Source organism: Haliotis asinina, chromosome 1, assembly GCF_037392515.1.
Source record: "Haliotis asinina isolate JCU_RB_2024 chromosome 1, JCU_Hal_asi_v2, whole genome shotgun sequence".
Classification (NCBI taxonomy): domain Eukaryota; kingdom Metazoa; phylum Mollusca; class Gastropoda; order Lepetellida; family Haliotidae; genus Haliotis; species Haliotis asinina.
The window spans coordinates 21,331,502-21,352,617 of record NC_090280.1 but is presented as its reverse complement, the minus strand read 5'-3'; the positions used below and the strand labels follow the sequence as shown (position 1 = coordinate 21,352,617).

Genomic DNA, 21,116 nt, shown 5'->3' with positions numbered 1-21,116 from the left:
GTGGTTAATAACATTACAGATTCTGATAAAAAGAAGGCTATTCTGCTTACTGTGGTAGGACGGGAAACATACTCTCTAATGAGAACTTTAGTTTCACCTGCAAAACCTTCTGAAAAGTCCTACACTGACCTGTGTGGCATTGAGAAGAACCACATAAATCCCAAACCATTGGTGATAGCTGAGAGATTTAAGTTTTACCAGCGGAATCAAACTATTCAAACTATTAAACTATTTCGCCACGGTGAAACTGTGAATGGTAAAGTTACATGAATGAAAACACTACAATGGCAATCAAAGAAATATTTGGCAAGTAGTTCTCTTTGTGTAATACAAAATGATCGAATCCAGGAAAGATGAAAACTGCTATCGTGCCCTAATTGCATAGATCGATGCTCATGATGTCCATCACTGGATTGTTTGGTCTAGAGTTGGTCATTTACCACCACCGCTTTTAGTTAGAATATTTGTGAGTAAAATAAACAAACAAAAGGCGACTACTTCGGATAAATGGTGGCAACCTGTAGGAACTGTCTGTAATCTTCATAACATCCATTCTGTCTGGTCCAAGTCACAGCCGATATCTAAATTATTGCAGCATGTGTCGTAAATTGAATGCAAAAAGCATCCAGTGCTAAAATTAGATTAACATATAGACCCAGAAAATAGTGATGTTCTTAAATAAACTACATGTAGTAACGCGATAACGTAAAGCCAAAAATACATTTTTAGCGTGAACTATGTTCATGACGAACACGCTTTTAGTACCCGTCCGTTGACGATATCAGTTTAATAAATCTACAATTTTATTACACAGTAAGTGACCCGTGAAGGTCCGTGGTAAAATAGGCCTTCAGTATCCCATGCTTGCCAAGGTGAATATGCTTGTAAGTAGCGACTAATGGGATCGGGTGGTCAAGCTCGCTGACTTGCTTACCACATGTCATTGCGCAGATCGATGCTCATGCTGTTGATCATTAGATTGCCTTGTCCAGGCTGGATCATTTACAGACCGCCGCTTATATCTGGAATATTGCTTAGTGCCACGTAAAACTACACTCATTCGGTCATTAATATGGGTATTGCATGGGCATGTATTATCTATGTAATCCACTGAAGGATATATTGAAATGGTGTGGTTCCAGCCACTGACTATGTTTAAGTCGAAATGTGTCCAACAAAGTACGGCGATAACTGCACGTAGACGTCCCCTCGAGTTCTTTGTGACCGTGATTTCATGGGGATTTTTTCGAACAAGAAATATGAGCATGTCTTCTTTGCCAAAACAAAGCTAAAAACCACCGATCTTTCGGGCATGTTCACTACTAGCCACAGAAGCCATCTCCTTGAAACACGGTCAGGAATGGTTTGATACAACTTTACAGAAGAAGACGTGAGAGACATGGCAGAAAATCTTGGAAAATGTCATATAGCAAGTATTTGATAATGGTTGATATTTCAGATTCAAAGCTGTTATGTAATCATTCATACCCCTCGACCTAATATGCCATATGATTAATCATGATTCCCTAATCATTCTCTAATCACACTCGTAAAATGTTGAAATGTTGACAATTCTATGGTAAACCGCTTCTATACTGTGACCCACCTAGCAGACAGACAGGGTGACCGCGTTCGTGTAACACCCGGGCAATACATGTCCAGGACCGTCTGAAAATATCACGTGTCAGTATCACTGTATGGTCAAGGTCTCTAGCTGAATTACAACAGTTACAGTTCGGTTGACATTAACGCCGTCTCGCAGACGATATTCGTCCTCGGTTTTCAGACATCGATCTTCATTTTTTGAGTGGAGGAGGTAGCAAGCCCATCCTGTCTTGTGTTGAAGTTGTATTAAGAGACATGGACTGAGACAAATTAAACCTGTTTGAGTATAGAACTTGGTGTTGTGTGACTGTGTGCCAATGTGTGAATGCGGTGTGGACAGCCAGAGACCACGAACGTCCGAATCCCCATTCCATAACCTACCGAGATATTCGCTCTTAAGCGACGTTTCAGTTCGAGATATTTGCGCTAAGGCGTCTGGTGGTACTCTATAATGGTTGGCGTTGCTTTTGTAATGTTTCAAACGCGAATGATCCTCGTGCCCTGGGCCATTTTTCGAAATTTAAGTCCGGTTTTAAACAACTTCAACTGCACTTCCCAGTAACGAGTGTGATAAACGATGGATTGCCCATTCAGCGTGCAGCGTAACAGGGCAAGACTAAGGAAATTCCAGATTCGATAAACGTGTTTACCAGGATGTAGTATGTATTTGAGAATGAAAGCGCGAGAATCCAAGTTGCTTTGAATTTTTGTTGTTCGTTCCTTGATTACCACAGCCCGCAACAATATTCCAGGTATATTCCAGTGTTCTGTACATAATGGAGTCTAGACCAGACAATCCAGTGAGCAACATCATGAGCATCGATCTACGCAATTGGGATACGAGGACATGTGTCAGCCAAGTCAGTGAGTCTGACTACATGATTCCGTTAGTCGCCTCTTACGACAAGTCCTTCCTGGTCTACGAACATGGACAGAACGTGATATTACTTCCAGAATAACTCTCATATGTCTCGGGTATATGTGTTTCAAGATCTCCGTGTATCCAAGTCAAAACATTGATTACTGATCAGTCACTTTTCCTGGTTACTGGGATCCGTTCTGTTGCACGACTTAGTGCGATAACCAGACCATAATGATTAGACTAATTCATTTAACTGGATACCTAAACATTAGTCACTGTGATTTGCTACGTCTAAGTACGTGTACAGTGTTCCCAGAAATTATTGAGAAAATCTTTGTTTTTTTTCTAATGATGCTAAGATTGGAAAAAGGGCTTTCACTATGCACTAAGCATACTAAATAAGGGAGACAACTCTTGAAGGCTTAGAAGGCAGCTCATTACGTCAAGAGTTATCTCCCTTGTCTGAGCAGACGGCTTCCTGTGTTGACATGGCAGAATTTACAGCAAGAGAGAAAAGAAAGCTCATTCTAGATGATTTTGAAAGGGGTGAGGCTGATGCTAAAGTGGTAGCTTGTAGACATGGTATTCCTCTGTCTACAGTATACAGAACTTTGAAGAATATTCAATCAGGAACAGGGATAGAGCACAAAGCAGGGGCAGGTCGGCCTAGGAAATTCAGTGTTGTGGATCGCCGAAGACTTGGGCAGATTGTGAGTAGGGGCAAATTGAAAAGTGTTGAGAACATCAGAAATGAAATGATTAGCAGAGGAAGTCCTCAGGTATGCAATGAAACAGTTAGGCAGGAATTACAGAGACTTAATTGGGTGAAAAAACGTGGAATTCCCTCGAAGTTGATGAAAGATGCACAAAAGGAAAAACGTTTAAACTGGTGTCGGGCTCATGAAAATCAAGATTGGGATAATGTTTTCTTTTCGGATGAAAGTTCTGTTTGGCTTTTCCCTAATTGTGTGAAAATTTGGACCAAAGATACTGTCAAACCTATCTACCAGCGACCAAAACATAGCCCGAAGTTTCACATGTGCGGTGGCATATCGGCTCGCGGAGTGACGCCATTGTGTGTTTTCACGGGAAACTTGACAAAAGAAAGATACGTTGACATTCTAAATGGTCACCTTCTTCCGACAGCACAAACATTGTATGAAGATGATTGGATTTTCCAGCATGATAATGACCCAAAACACACTGCGCGCTACACAAAACAGTGGTTGTCGGGCGAAAATGTTCACGTTTTAGACTGGTCCAGTTACAGCCCAGACCTAAACCCAATTGAGAATGTGTGGGGAGTCATGAAGGACAGAATAAATAAAAAGGGACTGAGAAATATTGAAGATATGAAGGCCGAGGTGGTCCAATATTGGGATACCCTGTCACACGATTACCTACAAACTTTGATGGGTAGTGTGCCTAGGCATATTCAGGCATGCATTGCTGAGCGAGGAGGTCTAACAAAGTACTAAAACAAGACTGAGACTGTAAAAGGATGATGTTTTAACATGTTTATGTAAGTAAAACGCCAGAAGTTAATAAACGTAATGAGTTACATGACGCAACATGATTCTCAATAATTTCTGGGAATACTATATATTGCAACACTACGCTGTTTCTAATCCTTGCAAACACGTTGTACTGCATGCTCTGTCGTGCAGCGAGCTCTGACAAACGGTAGCCGGGAAAACGTGGAAATCTCAAAATGAGGCTCTGCCGCTAGAAAACTTTGGCGGTCTGGTCCGGAACTGATATTAAATCAGTCTCAGTGTGCGTTACAGAACTACGCTGAACCAGCGCAGAAACCACATTACAGGTGAATCCAGTTAGCCAGATGCATTGTGAATCATTTTACGACCTCATCGAACAGGGGCAGTCTGTACTTCTTAGTTAAGGTGTGCTGCCAAAACCTCAACAAAAACAACCAAAAATAGAAATACGCTGATATTAAAGTTTAAAATTAAAATTAATTTTCTTATGAAACAAAGAATTGGAATTCAGTGTAACCAGAGTTGTTTGTGGTGTCTATTTTCACTTTCATACGAAAACAATTCAGAGCAGCTGAAAAAGTAGGTCATTGTCTGAATGGGTTAATGAGACTCATGTTTGGGTATGTGAGATCCAGTGATAGACTTGGTACGATAACAGTGAAAACATCGAAACAACAAATGCAAGTTCCATTCATTCACGTCCTTTGGTGTGGTGCGGCCATGGGATCGAACCACTAATGTCAGACTGGCACTCTGTCCACTGGTCGCCTGATGTGAAATATAGACTGTCAACGTGTGAGTGAGTGAGATTAGTTTTACGATGCTTTAAGCAGTATTCCAGCATCATCGCGGCGGGGGACACCAGAAACGGGATTCACACATTGTGGCCTTCAGTGTGAAAAGCAAACGCTGACCCAGCGCAGCTGAAAAGAATGAATCGTTATGTTGTGACGTAGTTGTACGGTATAATCAAGTTATCGATCCATGTGCCATTAACCATTGCAGTCAGCACTATTCGTGTGTAATATTGGGCGTCCAGTCAAATTTTGTAATTATGTAATAAATTACCTACCCTTTAAGAAAGAAAGATTTAGATTATACACACGTCGCGTCGTCGTGACGCAGAATGCCTTCAGCAGTCTTCGCTTACTCACGACTTGGATTGGGTGGTCAGTGTCTCCTATGTGTCCTCACAATCCAACGGCCTCGGGCACAGCTCATGATGTCCATGCTGTTGATCACTGGATTGTCTGGTACAGGATGCCAAATGGCTGGGATATTGCTCGGCGCGGCGTTAAACGACAAACAAACATAATGATTCCTGAATCATAAGGATAGGATGTTATTGATAGGGGTTAAACAAGATTCGGAAATAGATCTAGAAACTTCTACACAATTACAATTATGATGTGTGCCGCATTCAGTTTATCTACTTTTGTCCTGACGAGGAAATATAATCCGGAAAGCAAAACGAACAATTGTAAGTAGACAAATGCGCATTTCCCAGAAAACTGAATATCGATTTAACGAACTAGTAACACACAATTAAGTTATCAGTTAAATGCTTGACATATGCCGTGAATATTGAAGTTAGAACATTTTTCGACAGCTGTTACACTGTGCACAATAAACATGACAATCACCTTTCACCTCGAAAAGACATAATCATTGTATCTATTCATTCGTCATGAATGAATGAGATAAATGTGATACAGAGCAAAGAGTTGTTATTTACATGCGCACTTGGCTTCATCATGCAATATTGTTAATGTGTAAACGCCAGTCAACTTACTTAACAAACTTTACTGATGAACATAAAAGCGTTTCCCGCAGTATTGTACATCACGTGCTTGATAACAGTGTCTACACCACAACGTCGCTTATGTTAGGAAGCACATCTATAGAACTGTCCCCATTGTTCAGCACACCAACTGCTAAATATCCCTCGAAGTTCACAATGGTTAGTTAGACCAGCTTTTAACTGCGTACTATATACTGTATATTTTCAGCTTTGACTGGACGAACGTTGGACTGCATCCTTTTGCCTAGGTTAGACCACTGACTGTGGAATGGTTCTGTTTCTACATTTAAGTACCAATTTAAGGTGCTTTACTGTCAAACGTGCCTCTTCATTCCTTGGGTAGGAGCGATTTGGGTTCATAAAGGTGAAGATCGTCAGTTAATAAAATTTATCATCTTGAAAAAGAACGTAAAGCTGTATTTTTGATAACCATGAAAAACACAAATGGTTCCAGTTTGTTGGATTATTGCTAAGAGCGACATAAATCGGTTGAATCTCACTAACTTAATTGGGTTGTTACACTGATTTTATTTTAGAATAATTATTTGGATATGGTTGAATATACCGTGTTAGGTTGCGTTAGTGCGTTAGTTTTAATTGGTTGACGTCATTAACCTTTAGCCTGATGAATTAATTTCAGCATAAGGCGCTAATAAGAGGGTGGGTGATTTCAAACACTCAGTGCGTCACTAAATAAGGGACAACTGAAAAAATATTCAGCTCATTAATACTACATACAAAAATAAACATTATTATCAAAAAATATCCAGGTAATTTCAAACGTAGAGATATTAATTACAAGACAAACATAAATATAGTAAATTTTCCTGAATTTACCTGAATTACTCAATTGGTAGCCGGATGCGTTTTATACTAGGAACCGTATAAATTGTCCAATTATCGCAAACCGATTTCAATATTCGTATTACTGATATTTCATAAGTATCTGACTTTAATTTCGTATATTTGTATCGGCAAATATCCGCGCGACGACAAATTAAAAAATAATTCTGAAAAAAAAATAATCGAAAACGTTCGTCGTAAACAAATAACATTTTCGATGTCATAACAGGTCTTACTGAAATGGCACTATTACGTTTATTTAAGCGTGTCATGTAATGAAAATAGCAGAATAAAATACATGATTCATAAGCATTCATGAGTGCAAATATCAAGTTTTATGGTTCATTCATTTTTGCACAAACCCACAAAGAGACGGTGTTAAATCGTGTTACGCATACTAAAAAACAACCATGGCGCGCTTCGTCGAACTCCTACATAAAATATAGCTTTTTTGGTCAGAAGAAAGATTACAGAACTCTTCTGTGTAAGACCTGGTGAAAGAGGGAGAATTTCTCATTCTACAAGTGTTCCATGTATCATTTTCCGTTTAGTATGACGAAAGACAGACGAAAATTAAGATCGTGAAATCTAACTTGTTTTCTAGTAAGTGCAAAGGTCACCGGATGTGATGTCACAGACGGGGATTGCCTGATGAAATTCATTCGGTATTGAATATGAACAGAAAAGTTGGAGATATTTCGTCTGAATTTAGCACAAATAACTGTTTAAAGTGACTAATCAGAGCTCATAGAATTTTCTTGGTGTATTTTTGACTATATAATTCGCACATAGCCGAACCAGTTTGACCTTGTATGCTCCCGTGACCCGGAAACAGTAGTCGATCAACACTGCAGATGCAAGTTTTTCAGTATCTTTCATTTGAATTTTTGTTCATATTAGGCACATTACTTTATTGTCCACTGAATATAAAGATAGCAAAGATATAATTGTGATGCATGTTGATCCCAGCTTATTCTTTTTTTCACATGGTCCAACACAGAAACGTGTACAAACATCATTCTCAACAACAGGTGCGCGGATATGGGCGTGGCATTTGTGTTTCAAAATAACATTCATGCTTTTCTTTTTATGACGATGTAGTGTAGTAAGAACTGCAGTATACATGTTTTATAAACAAAAAATATATTTTCAGTTATAGTTTCACATGATATCGGAGATGATTTGATAAAAATTGCGTTCATATTACATGATTGGGAAAGTTATGTCTCACTTTAGAACAAGTTGAATTACATTCATAATTTTATGCAATGAATTAACGTTCTTGATGAATAATTATGATAGATTTGTCAATGCTTTATGTTTCATAACTGGTTACAACTTTAAATCTTTTCATTTACTTTAATATGTTAAATGATATTAATAATATGACAATTATTTTTCTCTCTCAAATAGACAAGGGCAAAGACACTTAAAATCTGTCAATGCATTAGCAACGTGTAAATAACCAAATTTTAATTAATGTCTTTCAGTAATGTGGAAAGCTGACAGTTTTGCACAAATTTTTATTACAACTACATGTATGCCATAAAATATATGGATAGATGTTACAAATTATTTTGTGTATTTTATTTCTTCATAATATCGTGCCAAAATGTATATCAAATACAAATGGGTGATGAGTTATTTTTGTTTTCAACAGTACCACTTTGTTTGCTGAATTATTTTGAATCGCACGTGACATATAATGTCAATTATGTTGTTGAAGTAACAGTACATGTAATTTTATCAGAAAATGTTATCATTTGATAAAAAAGAAACCATATACATATAAGAAGTTATATTGTCTCTGGTGAAAGTAAACAGGCTTCATATTCTGTATATATATATTATTCTACCTTATTGTCTTTTCCTGGGTTTAGGAGCAATGTCACAATATGAAATGGGTCTAATGAACTTTCAAGGATTGTTTCTGTTTGCTGAAGTGTCTGATGGTGATATACTCCAATTATTTAGTGTTCAATAGCCTAAACCATCATGAAACAAGAAACATGAAGAACGGTCTTCCTTGAATAACAAAATGCCAAGGACTGAGCAGTCTTCCGTTAAAGATCTGGAAGCATTTGATATATATGTCTTTGCCATATACACATGGTAATGAAAAAAATCCAAATTGAAATCTTAAAGAATAGCTCCAAACTGGACAACAAAAACCACTCACTGCAGAGCTCAGTATTAGGAAAAAAGAAATTTACTTGCCACCACATGATTACCTTGATGCCAAAGACTAACATAGGTTGCACCTCCTACTCATCACTTAATTATCTGTCACTTGTAGTTTTGATATTCCATATTCAAAACATCACTACGACAAAATTATTCTAGGTCTGGTATGATAATTTCATATTACTTCATGAAATTTCATCACAAGAAAAAAATGAGTCTGTCTTTCGATCACTGTCAGTGTAACCACTGCTCCAAGAGTTTGGATCATCAGTCTGTTTCCCAGATGAAGTCTGTTTTAACAGTAAAATATGAACATAGACAGTGTGCAAGTAGGTAAAAAGTATGGCCATAAACATGAGGTACATTTTGCAGTTCAGATTGCACTAGTGCAATATCTAAAAGCTGTATGGAACCACGGACTGAGCCACATGACACGATTTTTTTTATACAAATATGCACACACGTCAAACAATTTGATCTGAAACATTACCTGCATTATACTAGGCAGAATTAACTCCGAAAGCTCTGCTGTTTGGAGTAACAAAATAATTTCAATTTTGCTCCAAATTCGTGAACAAAAGATGTGATGTTTAGCTGTTTTAATGTCTAAAATAAATACTGATTCACAAAGACGATGACAGTTGTTTTCTAAGCAGTAATTAATTTTTATGTACGTTACATTCTCACACTAGCTCTGGTTTCGTTCGTTTCTGCAAAAGGAAAAATGATTTTTTTTCATGACATCTTCAATCATCAAAATTGTACTTCTTGTAACGATATACACAGAAGAACATTCTGTTATTGTTACGACACACTGACAATTTATATGTCTCCCCGTGTCAGAACATTCTTTGAAAAAAGTAGACCGCGAAAATCATCGACTTCGGATTTGCTAAACTAAAGATCAACACATCGACGGCTAACTTCAGGAGAAATACTACAACACAAGCAACAAATGACAACTGCTATTGAACACAACTAACAGTAAATGACTGAGGATGACTTAAAGGTAATTTTGGTGTATAGTATGAATCTTACGGGAATTTGAATCAGTTTAGAAAATGTATCAATGGTCGTTTTCCAACTCGTTCACATTTTACTTCCACGAGTGCCATGCCGTGTACGTGCTTCCGGTTTCATCAAGGGTGGGTACAATTACAAATATTGTGATACCGTTTCATCATCTGCATTATATAGGTATTGAGTCGTTTTCTTTCAATGTATATGTGTTCAGATTCTGCTTATGAACGCATATTTTCAAACATCCTTCGTATCTTGTCACTTAGAAAGACCGCGAGTTTGGCCACGCCCTTTCGGGTCACCAACGGCTGTCAACTTTGTGAATGTTGGAAGGTTTATCAAACCAAATCAAAATAAAATCGCTAAATCTGGTAATTTCTGTGCAGAGGCAATAACATTTACCTATTCACACCGTGTAATTAATTCCATGTAAAATAATTGGATATGTCAAAAGGATGGCACATTTTCTTCGGCATCACGATACATGAGTTGTTTGTATACCGCCGTTGCCATGATCGTTTCTATTCGTCCAATCGATGATATAACATTGAGATTGGTTTTGTTTATATTTATTTGAGCCGAAAGTTACTAATTTTTTAGAAAATGGGAAACTTATGAGCTTTCTCTTCGTCAAGGAACAAAAAATATCGACTAAACTATCAAAAAATATTTCGTTATGAAGAAAATATTAGACTGGGTACCACACGGCGTGGTGCGCTGGAAGTCAACAATGGCCGTTATTTTCGACTGTGTGCCGAGAAATTCGGCGATCTCATTTTTAATTCGCGGGCGTTTCGTTTTAAGGTATATAAACGTATTGAACATTACATATTTAAAAAGGTGAGAATTAGCACATTCCATACATAATTCATATGACACGTAAATCAGACTCGTTGAATAATTATTGCAAGTTTTATTTGGAGATGTCATTATCCTGCACTCCTGTCGAATGGGTTCGACGGCAGCATTGAGAGGATTAAGCCTTAGGTAGTTAAGACAATTCCAGTCCAGCAATGGTATAAAATATGTAATTCCTTCAGTCACAAATTGAATGTTTCCGGTATTTCGCGATTATGAATATTGTATACGTTCAAATAGTATTCCAAAGGAAAGTCTACATCTATCTTAGATTTTCTCTAGACGTCAAATCAAACAATGCCTATCATGAACAAGAACATTTCTGAAAACCATTTAATGCTACTGAGAATGGCGATTGAGCTCCAGTTTTCTGTCATTCATGCCCAGACAGGATTGAATTGTGGGTAATATCTCGCTCTCTCGCTCTATTGCTTTCTCGCTTGCTTGCTCTATCGCTTTCTCGTCCAATGATATCGCTTTCTCGTATCGCGATATCGCTTTCTTGTCTCTAGTTTTAATGCTAATCGTGATATTCTACTTGTTTTACTGTCCTTCGTTGACAGGTTTTATAATGTACATATGGTACTTTTCATAGTTGAATGTTCTCGTCATGGCTGAAAATATGGCTGAAATATTGCCGATGTGACGTTAAATATCAACTCACTCACATGTCTCTTGTTGGGGCGGTGGGGTAGCCTAGTGGTTAAAGCGTTCGCTCGTCACGCCGAAGACCCGGGTTCGATTCCCCACATGGATACAATGTGTGAAGCCCATTTTCTGGTGTCCCCCGCAGTGATATTGCTGGAATGTTGCTAAAAGCGGCGTAAAACTAAACTAACTCACTCACTCACTCACTCACTGTCTCGTGTTATTGCTTTCTCGTCTCGCGATATCGCTTTCTCGTCTCCAAATTTTAAGGCGAGAAAGCGCTTGCCCTAATCAGCCTCTCCATGTTTGTGTTATATTCCATCAAGTCAATTACCATGTTGTTATGTGCGTTACAGGTCTCATGCTTGTATTATATTTTCAGTCTTCAACGTTGTTAAACATGTTATCTTTGTATTTTGAGTACCTATATGTAGAAGTATGTAAATATACGCCCTTTATAATGCCTTCTATTCACTTGATGATGGAGCAAGCATACGCTCCGAAACGTCATGTTAGTCACAATAAAGAGACCATCTAGACCTGCTTCATATAGGGCTTGGACATGTGCAGAAAAGGCTATGGAAAAGACTAGATATTTAAAAAAATAACCAGGGTGATATATAATACGTTTTCAGATTGGATTTTTCCCCCGAATAAATATAACTTTTTGAAAGTAGAAACTAGAATCATTCTAGCCTTGAATGGAACTCCTACTTAATATATTCTAGAGAATTTTGTAGACCGACAACGACAATCATAATGTTTTCAGTAATAGCCCGGTATAAAAGGACTAAGGGATGATTATACGGTCCCCGCCGGAAGCGTGTGGACTGTCTATTTTTAGTGCTGTCAGTTGGTCATGAGCGAGAGGGTCGGGATTGTAGCGAGTGGTTCGGGAAGATCAGCTCTCAGTGTAGTCAAAGACGTAAATATGGTCGAGTGAATCAGTTTAGGCAATCAGTAAGTATTCATCGATCACTCTTCACACAACAACCTGGTGTGTGAATCGTCTAGCTTCAGGAAAATACATATACAAACCCCAGTCTCGCCATGTTTAACGTAATCTTCGCAGCAGTTCTGTTTACTATGTGTGGGGCACAGTTAAAGAGGAAAAATGTGTTATTTTTCGTAGCGGACGATCTGCGACCGAATTTGGGAGCCTATTCAGGAAACAATGCCCCTTCCCCGAGCGATCCTGTTATGTATACACCGAATCTGAACCGTCTGGCTCGAAGTAGTCTGGTTCTACAGAGAAGTTACGTATCGCAAGCAATCTGTAGCCCAAGTCGTACTTCTGTACTGACCGGCCGGCGACCTGACACGACCCGTGTGTGGGATCTCAAACACTACTGGCGCGTGGTGGGCGGTAATTTCACAACAATACCTCAATACTTCAAGGAAAATGGATACCGGACAGTTGGTATGGGTAAAGTATTTCATCCTGGGAAACGTGCCTCGGGGAATAATGATCCTATTTCGTGGACCGATCCATATTTTCTTGGAAAGGACGATTATCCCTCCAACCGCCTGTTGTGGCAGGCTGTGACGGAAGAGGAAGAACGTCGGACGCCATTGATAGACACTCAAATCGCTGACTTTGCAGTTAGGACGTTGAAAGACGTGGCACCTAAAGCTAAGAGCGGTGAGCAGCCTTTTTTCGTCGCCGTCGGCTTCCATAAGCCCCATACGCCATGGAACTATCCAGTAAGATTTGAGAAATATTATCCCTTGGATTCATTAAAACTGCCAGATAATTACTTTTCACCCGTTGACATGCCGGCGTTTGCCTGGCATAACTTCTCCAGACTGGGCACCTACAAGAACGTGATACCATTTAATCTCCACGACGTTGGATCAATTAATTACACCTTCCCAAAGAACCTAACTCTGCTCATGCGCAGAGCGTATTACACTTCTGTTAGTTTCACAGACTATAATGTGGGACGTGTATTGCAGGAACTTGAGGACCTTGGACTCGCTAATGACACGATCGTGTCATTCTGGGGCGACCATGGTTGGCAGCTGGGTGAACACTGTGAATGGCAGAAGGAGACTGTGTTCGAACTCGCAGCACGTGCACCTATGATGGTCAAAGTACCCGGTCTCACGGATAACGGTATTGTGACATCACAGCTTGTAGAGTTCGTTGACCTCTTCCCAACCCTCGTCGACTTGGCGGGACTGCCGAAGATGAAATTGTGTCCTGAAAATTCCAGTCAGATATTATTGTGCACAGAAGGGAAAAGTTTCGTTCCTTTATTCAAGAATCCGAATATAACTGGATGGAAGAAGGCAGCGTTTTCGCAGTTTCCTCACGACAGGAACGGCAGGAACGGGCTGGACGTAATGGGCTACAGCATTAGGACCGACAGATACCGTTACACCGAGTGGGCAAGGTTCAAGCCTCATCTGAGACCCGAGTGGGACAAACTACACGGTGTCGAGTTGTACGACCATGGCAAAGATCCGGAGGAGAACCGAAACAGGGCCCAGGAACCGAGTTATGCAAATCTGAGGGCACAGCTAAGTAAACAGCTCCGAGCAGGGTGGAGATATGTTAATATGTAACGTCTGTTGAGAATAATGAGGATTGTTTGTCCACCATGATTTGTGAAAATATAAAACTATCTATGACCTAACGCATCCGTTAGTGAACTAGTTCGCTTCTTCTTCTGACGTATACGTATTAATCACGGTAACACGCTTACCTCAGCAGGCGTTATTCAGTGGACATTTGTAATTGAGGAGATATAGGACCGACCAGGACCATGACTGAGGCAAGAGTAATGGGCATTGGATGTCCACAATGGGTGATCAAGCTGTACGGTTGTCCTCTGCGTGGATCCCATCATGTTTATGAATTCAACCTGCCGTTTCTGTTGAATTATTGCTTCAAGCAGCATAAAACCATGGTCCCTCACGCTTTCGCTGGAGTTGTCTTGTTTCGAGTTTGCCTTGCATAAAACCCCAGCAAAGCAGCCACGATGCATCTATTAACTGCTTTTAAAGGATAGACGATATGTGCTGTATGAATATATGATATGCATATCTTTTGCCAGCATATCTTTGGAGCGTGAAACGGTGATTTCCCAGAGAGCCACCGTTCCAATCCTTTATGATGTGATATGAACATATTTCATGACATTTGTCAAATCTCCTTCGTCCTTGAATGACATCACTTTTGTTGCAAGCGATCCCTAGCCCGCTTTTTTGTTTGTCGGTCAATAGCTTTATGTTTCTATTTTCTCAAGCTAGTTTTATTAATATGTGATATTCTTGTAGTTATACTATCCTTCGATGACAGCTTTTTGTGAAATATTCTAAGATTTATTCTTAATTTATGAATTTCTGTCTTTACGGTATTGCCGAAAACTTTCACTCACTCAGTCGTGCTGGAAAGAGATGATCATTGCCTTCCCTCCTATCACCAAATTAACATAGCAGTTCATTCGCTCGTGAGCTTCAAATCAACACCCAATCAAAATGCCTCATATTGGAGGGATTTTCCGCAAGAATTCCTGTGTGCAATACCTCGATGTATTGAACTGAGAGTTGTTTCATGGGCGCCGAGATATCGATGTTAACAGGAAAGCAAGTATTTGTGTAAAGGAAGTCTCAGACGTCCCGAGTTGGCTTAGGGATATCATTTGAGTCGAGTAATTATGAATGAGCGAGTTGATTGGAAGGTTTTTCACCCAGAATACTCGTAAAGATACAGGTTAGAACAGATGTTTAGTAACTAATGCGTCCCTTAAGAGCCGACCAACGGGACCGAATAGTCAGGATCGCTGAATATGTTGACACATGTCATCGTACCCCAGTTGTGCTGATCGATATTCATGCTGCAGCTCTATGGGTTGTCTGGTCTAGATTCGATTATTTACAGACCACCGCCATATACCCGAGTGTGGCGTAAAATTAAACTCCCTCACTCACTCTTTCAGGGTCTTGTTTTACGAACCGGGTTCCGAATTGAAGCTGTTTTAGGGAGTGGGTCCATGACATCTAACCTGGATAAATAATACACAGGATACCCGATACTGGGTGTATATATATTGTTGAGTGGTCTTTCTTGTCATTTACATGTGTGTTATGAAACGTATGGTTTGCTGACATTCCAAGTTTTACAGGTTTTTAGAATCACATGGGTTATTTTCTAACCATTATGTATCCCGTAAAGGTTATAGAAAGACAAAAAATAAATAATTTTACACGTAGTTTTTTCTGTTGTTTGTCTTTCCCGAATTCAGACTGAAGGTGCAGTAAGAATTAGACGTCATCGTCGCCATCATCATCATCATCACCAACACCTAGTCCTCCGCTTGATGCAGTGATATGATATGTGTTATATTATCTCATGATGTTCCTCTTGATTAAACCCACTAGCGTCTACCTTTGAAAATAGCCTTCGTGCAATCTTGTCTTGAGAGGCAGCCATGTGGATTGGCTAGTCAGTCACATGTCATCGTACCCCAACTTTGTTGATCGTTGCTTATTACAGGAAGCACACGTTTATCTGGAACATACTACTATTTGAAGGGTGCTGTCCTGGAACCGCAATGCATCTCTACGGCGTTACAAAACAAACAAGAACTTTGAACTTTGACCAAATTGTACGGTGTTTTTATTTTGACTTTGTTGTTTACCTACACAGTATGGACATTATTACATATCATCGAGTTACAGAACACGAAAACAGCTTTCCAGACTGACTGACGAGTTTCATCACGGTCATTCTTACCGGCAATGACACCGTACTTGTTCTATGGCAATGTAAGGCTGGGGTTCCTATCCGCCGCGGGACTATGAAAAATCTATCAGTTGCTTTTTAGTCAACTATACTGTTTATCAACGCCAACACAAAAATCAAAACGTGCTCAGGGCTATCGTGCATTACCCTCATTACAAAAATGCGAAGCAACACAGTCCTCAGTTGACTGTGCGGGTCGCAGATAAATTAAAATCCGGGCACAAATCTTGGCGACAGTTGTTGATACGCTAGAGGAAGTGTAATGATTTACTATAGGTATCGTGATTTGTAATACTCTTTGTTAGGTTTATACACAGCAGGACACGGCGATAGTGAGTGAGTGAGTATGGTTTTACGCCGCTTTTAGCAATAAACGTCACGGCGAGGGACATCAGAAATTGGCTTCACAGACTGTACCCATGAGGGAAATCGAACCCGGGTCTTGATTTGACAAGTGAGCGCTTCGTTCCCTAGGCCACCCCACAGCCCATCAAAATAATAAAGCATGCACAACTATGAAGGGTTAAAGAAATGTACAAACGAACGTATTAACCTAGTTTGTGGATTATTTAAGAAAAGCAAACAACGTATAGGTTTTGAAATTTTGATTTGATTGTGACTAGGTTAGGAGGAGTGTTACGAGTATTTTCTGTAATTTGTATTGTTATTGATGACAGCTATTATTGGGTCACAATGTTTCGAGTTTTGAGTGATCGTTATTATGGGTCACATTTCGCGTCATCGTTAATAGCATTTTCTCAGCACGCCTTTTAAGGTGACACTTTAGAGTTGCCTCCCTTTAGGAACTCTTCTGTATAAGAGTGTGTGTTTTGACTGTTTGTAAACACAAGACCGATCGCGAAGGTTAAATACTTCTGGAATGCTCAAGAATCAGTGACTGTGTATTGTTGGCTGGTTGTTATGTTGACACACTACGACTTTCACTCGAGTTACAATCATAGCAAGATAACTAGCATAAGACCATGACATGTAATAATATGACTAATATGAGAAACACCTTGCAGAATTACTACGGTATAATGCACGTATATACATGCCGCATCATCGAGTTATAATATATTAGCAACCTGGAAAGTACATCAGCACAAACATTGTTTTGCCTTTAAAGTGTCTGATCGCAAGATTGACCCCTTGCGAGGTCAAACTTCACCCCATAAGTCTTTGATTATTGTTCTTCATTTTATGAAGAAACGTCAAGGGATTATGATCAGTAAACACTTCCATGGGCAAAGTACCGGTACCCAGGTACATTTCATAATGCTGTAGAGCTTGCAAAGGACCTCATATCTCTTTATATTTCTTTTTCTGTTGCCATCCTTTTCAGTCCTTATGTTTTCTTTTCTTTGAATTTGTAAATGAATTTCAAGTTTCTTTATTTCCGGGTGATCTGAACATTCCTCTTGAACCATTTGCAAAACATCATGTTTGAAAACTCCCTCATCAAGGTAGTGACCAAAAACAATTTTCAAAATCTGAAATTTCATTGTCAAGTTTGAGATGTGAAGAAATTTGCAACAAATGTGATTTGCACAACTGACTGACTGTCTCAGGGTCAGGGGACAATACAAGTTAAAACACCATTTTACTGGCTCCAAAATTAACTTGTAGCAAAAGTGAAAAAAATCCCCTTAGAACCAGCAAAATAACACTGACAAATTTAAAATACTCAATAATATATAATTAAGCAAACGATTAGCAAGTTACAATGATTCACAATAGAGATTTCTAGTACAATGCAGCTGAGTCCAATCTAAAGTAATGAGTCAAAAGTATGATATCAACTCACAAAAGTCTTGGTTTTCAGTGAGAGTGAGAAACAGCTCTACTAAATGTTACGCAGCAAGCGGTCTGTGTGTGTGTGTGTGTGTGTGTGTGTGTGTGTGTGTGTGTGTGTCTGTGTGTGTGTGTGTGTGTGTGTCTGTGTGTGTGTGCGCACACACAACAGCACAACAACCAGCAGTATCGAAGCTTCGCGATCGGCCTCTTGTTTGCCAACAGTCAAAAGTCACCAAAGGGAGGTAACTCTAAAGCGCTACCTTAAAGTCGTGCCGCTAAAACACTATTACCGATGATACGAAATGTGAGTGAGCTTGTGAGCAAAATTCCAGCGACGGGGGACACCACACATTGTACCCATGTGGGGAATCGAACCCGGGTCTTCGGCGTGACGAGCGAACGCTTTAACCACTAGGCTACCCCACCGTCCCCGAAATGCGACCCATAATAACTATCAATACAAATTACAGAAAAATACACTCTAGTAACAATATTATACTTCTGACCCATTATTTTAGATTGGCCTCAACTGCATTGTATGAGAAATCTGTCTTGTGAATCATTGTAACTATTTATCGGAAAGTGATAAACAACCAAGAAACACCACATTATTTCATTATCACTGCAAAATAGCTTCATTTTGAGCAGATATGAAATGAAATCCAAGTTTATCGCAGTTTGAAATCGTAAGCGGAAATTATCTAGTAGCTGAGGGACAAGTAAGATACCAAAAGACATTATTTGATGCCCGAAATGAACCGGCGATGGCATTTTAACCCTTGCATCACGGCTTCGTTGTCACGTTGTCAGTGCTGGTTTGTTCATCATGTGGGTCAGTGAATATCTTAGTTAGTTCTTGTTTAACCAACCTTGACCTCCGATCGTGCTGCTTCTGCGCTTCTCTGTTCTTCAAAACATCCATTAGATACAACCAATCACATTCACGCACTACATCGACCTTCACCTTGCTATTATGTAAAAGACGGAGGCCATCTCTGTTTTCTATCGCCTCGTCTTCAATTCCCACTCTAAACAGGCGAGCAAATCGCAGTGTCATGTTGACTTCCATACCCTGAGCTTCTAAGTCATGGAGAAAGTTAACAAGTCCCTCCGAGGTCGCTCCTTGGGGAGAATAACTTAGAAAGATCTTTATGTTGATCTCATCTGCATCTTGCCAGAATGGTTCATCAGGAAGCCATTCAACTAACCTGTCTTCAGCTCGCGGACCGTCAGCCGCGGTTTCGTAGAAAATACGCGTTAGAGTTGTCTCCCCTTTGTCGCGTGTAATTTTGCAGACTGCGGCAGTGTTGCTGACCTCCTCCTCAGCCAGACTCGTCTTCCAGAAGACGTCGAATTCCCTCCTCAACGGTGAGTCACATGGCGTGTCTTTCGAGACGAAGCCTACAGAAAAAATGTAGAAATTATAATCATTGAAGGATGAGTCATCTGATGATTTTAATTTTTGATATTCAAATTTGTTTGCGTTTATGTTTGGATGCGTGAGTGTGTGCAATTGTTACCCAAAACAATTGTTCACTTACAAGTAATTTTCCTAACCTATCCAGTGAAGAACAAAACATTTTCATCCCCGTGTCTTAAACAACCAGTATACTAGCGATATCAGTTTGTGATGATCTCCAGAAACGATGTGGCAGCCTAGCGGTTAACGTGTTCTCTCTTCACCCCGAAGAACCGACCTTTATGGGTACAACATGTGAAGCCCATTACTGGTAAATACTCGACTCTGGACCAGACATTTTTAAGACCAACAGCACGAACATCGATCTACGCAAATGGGACAAGATGATATGAGTCAATCACGTCCGCGAGCAAAGCCAAACTATCCGGTTGTCGTTTCTTTCGACAAGTATGGGTTATTGAACACCTGTTCTAAGGTTCCTCACAGGTATCGTCACTGTACGAAATATAAGATATATAATTATGATGACATGTGTAAAGCAGTATGTAGTAAACATCGTGACGAGTGGAGAGATCACACAATTTAAAATATATATTTTATTCAACATAAAGACCTTTTACATTTAGAGATCCGGGCCCAGGTGACCAACGGACCTTCTAGCATCTGTCATATTACATTGATCTGGTGCTTTTTGAGGCAACAAACGCACGCACGCACGCACGCACGCACACACTCATGTTGTTTGAAGTTTTCAACAGTCTATTATCTTAAAAAAATAAAATAATAATTACTGTTGACTGATTCCTTGCAATACCGTACTCATCGTACACCATCTCATCCCATCCCCGGCCTCCATCACGGCAACACCGCCGCCCTCCAGTGAACGAAATAGCACCCACACTAAATATATGGTGAAATAATTACATTACAGCTCCTTGCACAAATAAGTTAAATTAATGCAAGGCATCTTCATCGTTGCAATGACGCAGCACTGTGCGAAGGATATTGACTAGACTACTGTTTAGTCTCGGAATGTATATACTTGATGATAGGAACAATCTATCCCACATTACCTGAAAAGGAGCCTCAGGGAGACCAGCGATTCAGAACGTGAAATCTTGACTTGCTAATTTAAGGCTTTAGCAGTACAAAAAGGGCTTGCAGTTAGGGAAAATAATGTGGTTCAAAGACTGTGAGACAGACTAGGTATTGACCCACTTTCTATAACATGATGTAGCATCTGATAAACATAACCTGTACAATAGGCCAGGTATTTGTATCATGATATAAGACATGCATGCAGCCCTAGTGTTAAATTTGCAAAACACCTACCTGAAGAATAGCTGTTAAACATTTTTGTATATTCTTTGGAAACGTAAATATCCACTGTTTATGTAAATGGTTGAATCACAACTCGAGAAACAACTAACGACTTTGAGCAAGTCGGTGAGCTGAAGCGTACACACGTGTCAAGTTGGAACGCCTCCCGCAACAGCGGGATTGCACAGAATTAGGTCAACATTTGATGAAAGGCTCGCGTTACCCACTGGCAGAAATGACGTGAGTTACATGTGGAATAACACCACAGGCTGGTTTCCTGATATGCCAACAATGTTAGACGTAATACTGTTTTATGAAGCCGAAGACCAACTGCCACATGCGAAATAATGCATGTAGTTTTGTCTAGCGAGAATAGCAGATCTGCTATTCATTCTTTGGACTACGTTAATAGTGAGTTAGTACAGGACGCCTCACCAAGCGCTGTCTCAGTTGTGTCTGACATATAATGGAGGAGATCTCCATGAGACACGACATGTACACTTTCACCACGT

At 39.7% G+C, this 21,116-nt stretch overlaps 2 protein-coding genes across 2 annotated transcripts; one reads left to right on the top strand and one right to left on the bottom strand.

The window, feature by feature from the left end:
• Positions 1-12,150: 12,150 nt before the first annotated feature.
• On the top strand, positions 12,151-15,528 carry LOC137288607 (iduronate 2-sulfatase-like). Its single transcript, XM_067820800.1, has one exon. The coding sequence runs from the start codon at positions 12,368-12,370 to the stop codon at positions 13,883-13,885; it is 1,518 nt and encodes a 505-aa protein (XP_067676901.1). The 5' UTR covers positions 12,151-12,367; the 3' UTR covers positions 13,886-15,528.
• A 397-nt stretch (positions 15,529-15,925) lies between these two features.
• Positions 15,926-20,684, bottom strand: LOC137274506 (uncharacterized). Its single transcript, XM_067807729.1, has 2 exons — positions 20,617-20,684; positions 15,926-19,265 (listed from the first exon to the last, which is right to left on the bottom strand). Exons 1-2 carry the CDS (start codon positions 20,636-20,638, stop codon positions 18,649-18,651), a joined length of 639 nt encoding a protein of 212 aa, XP_067663830.1. The 5' UTR covers positions 20,639-20,684; the 3' UTR covers positions 15,926-18,648.
• Between the last annotated feature and the right edge of the window lie 432 nt (positions 20,685-21,116).

Excerpts from the sequence above, each read along its gene's own strand:
- LOC137274506 (XM_067807729.1), bottom strand. The coding sequence starts at position 20,638 with ATGTTTAACAGCTATTCTTCAG. Across the intron at positions 19,266-20,616 it reads GTTTAACAGCTATTCTTCAG|GCTTCGTCTCGAAAGACACG; the intron begins GTAGGTGTTTTG and ends TTTTTTCTGTAG.
- LOC137288607 (XM_067820800.1), top strand. The coding sequence starts at position 12,368 with ATGTTTAACGTAATCTTCGCAGCAGTTCTGTTTACTATGTGTGGGGCA.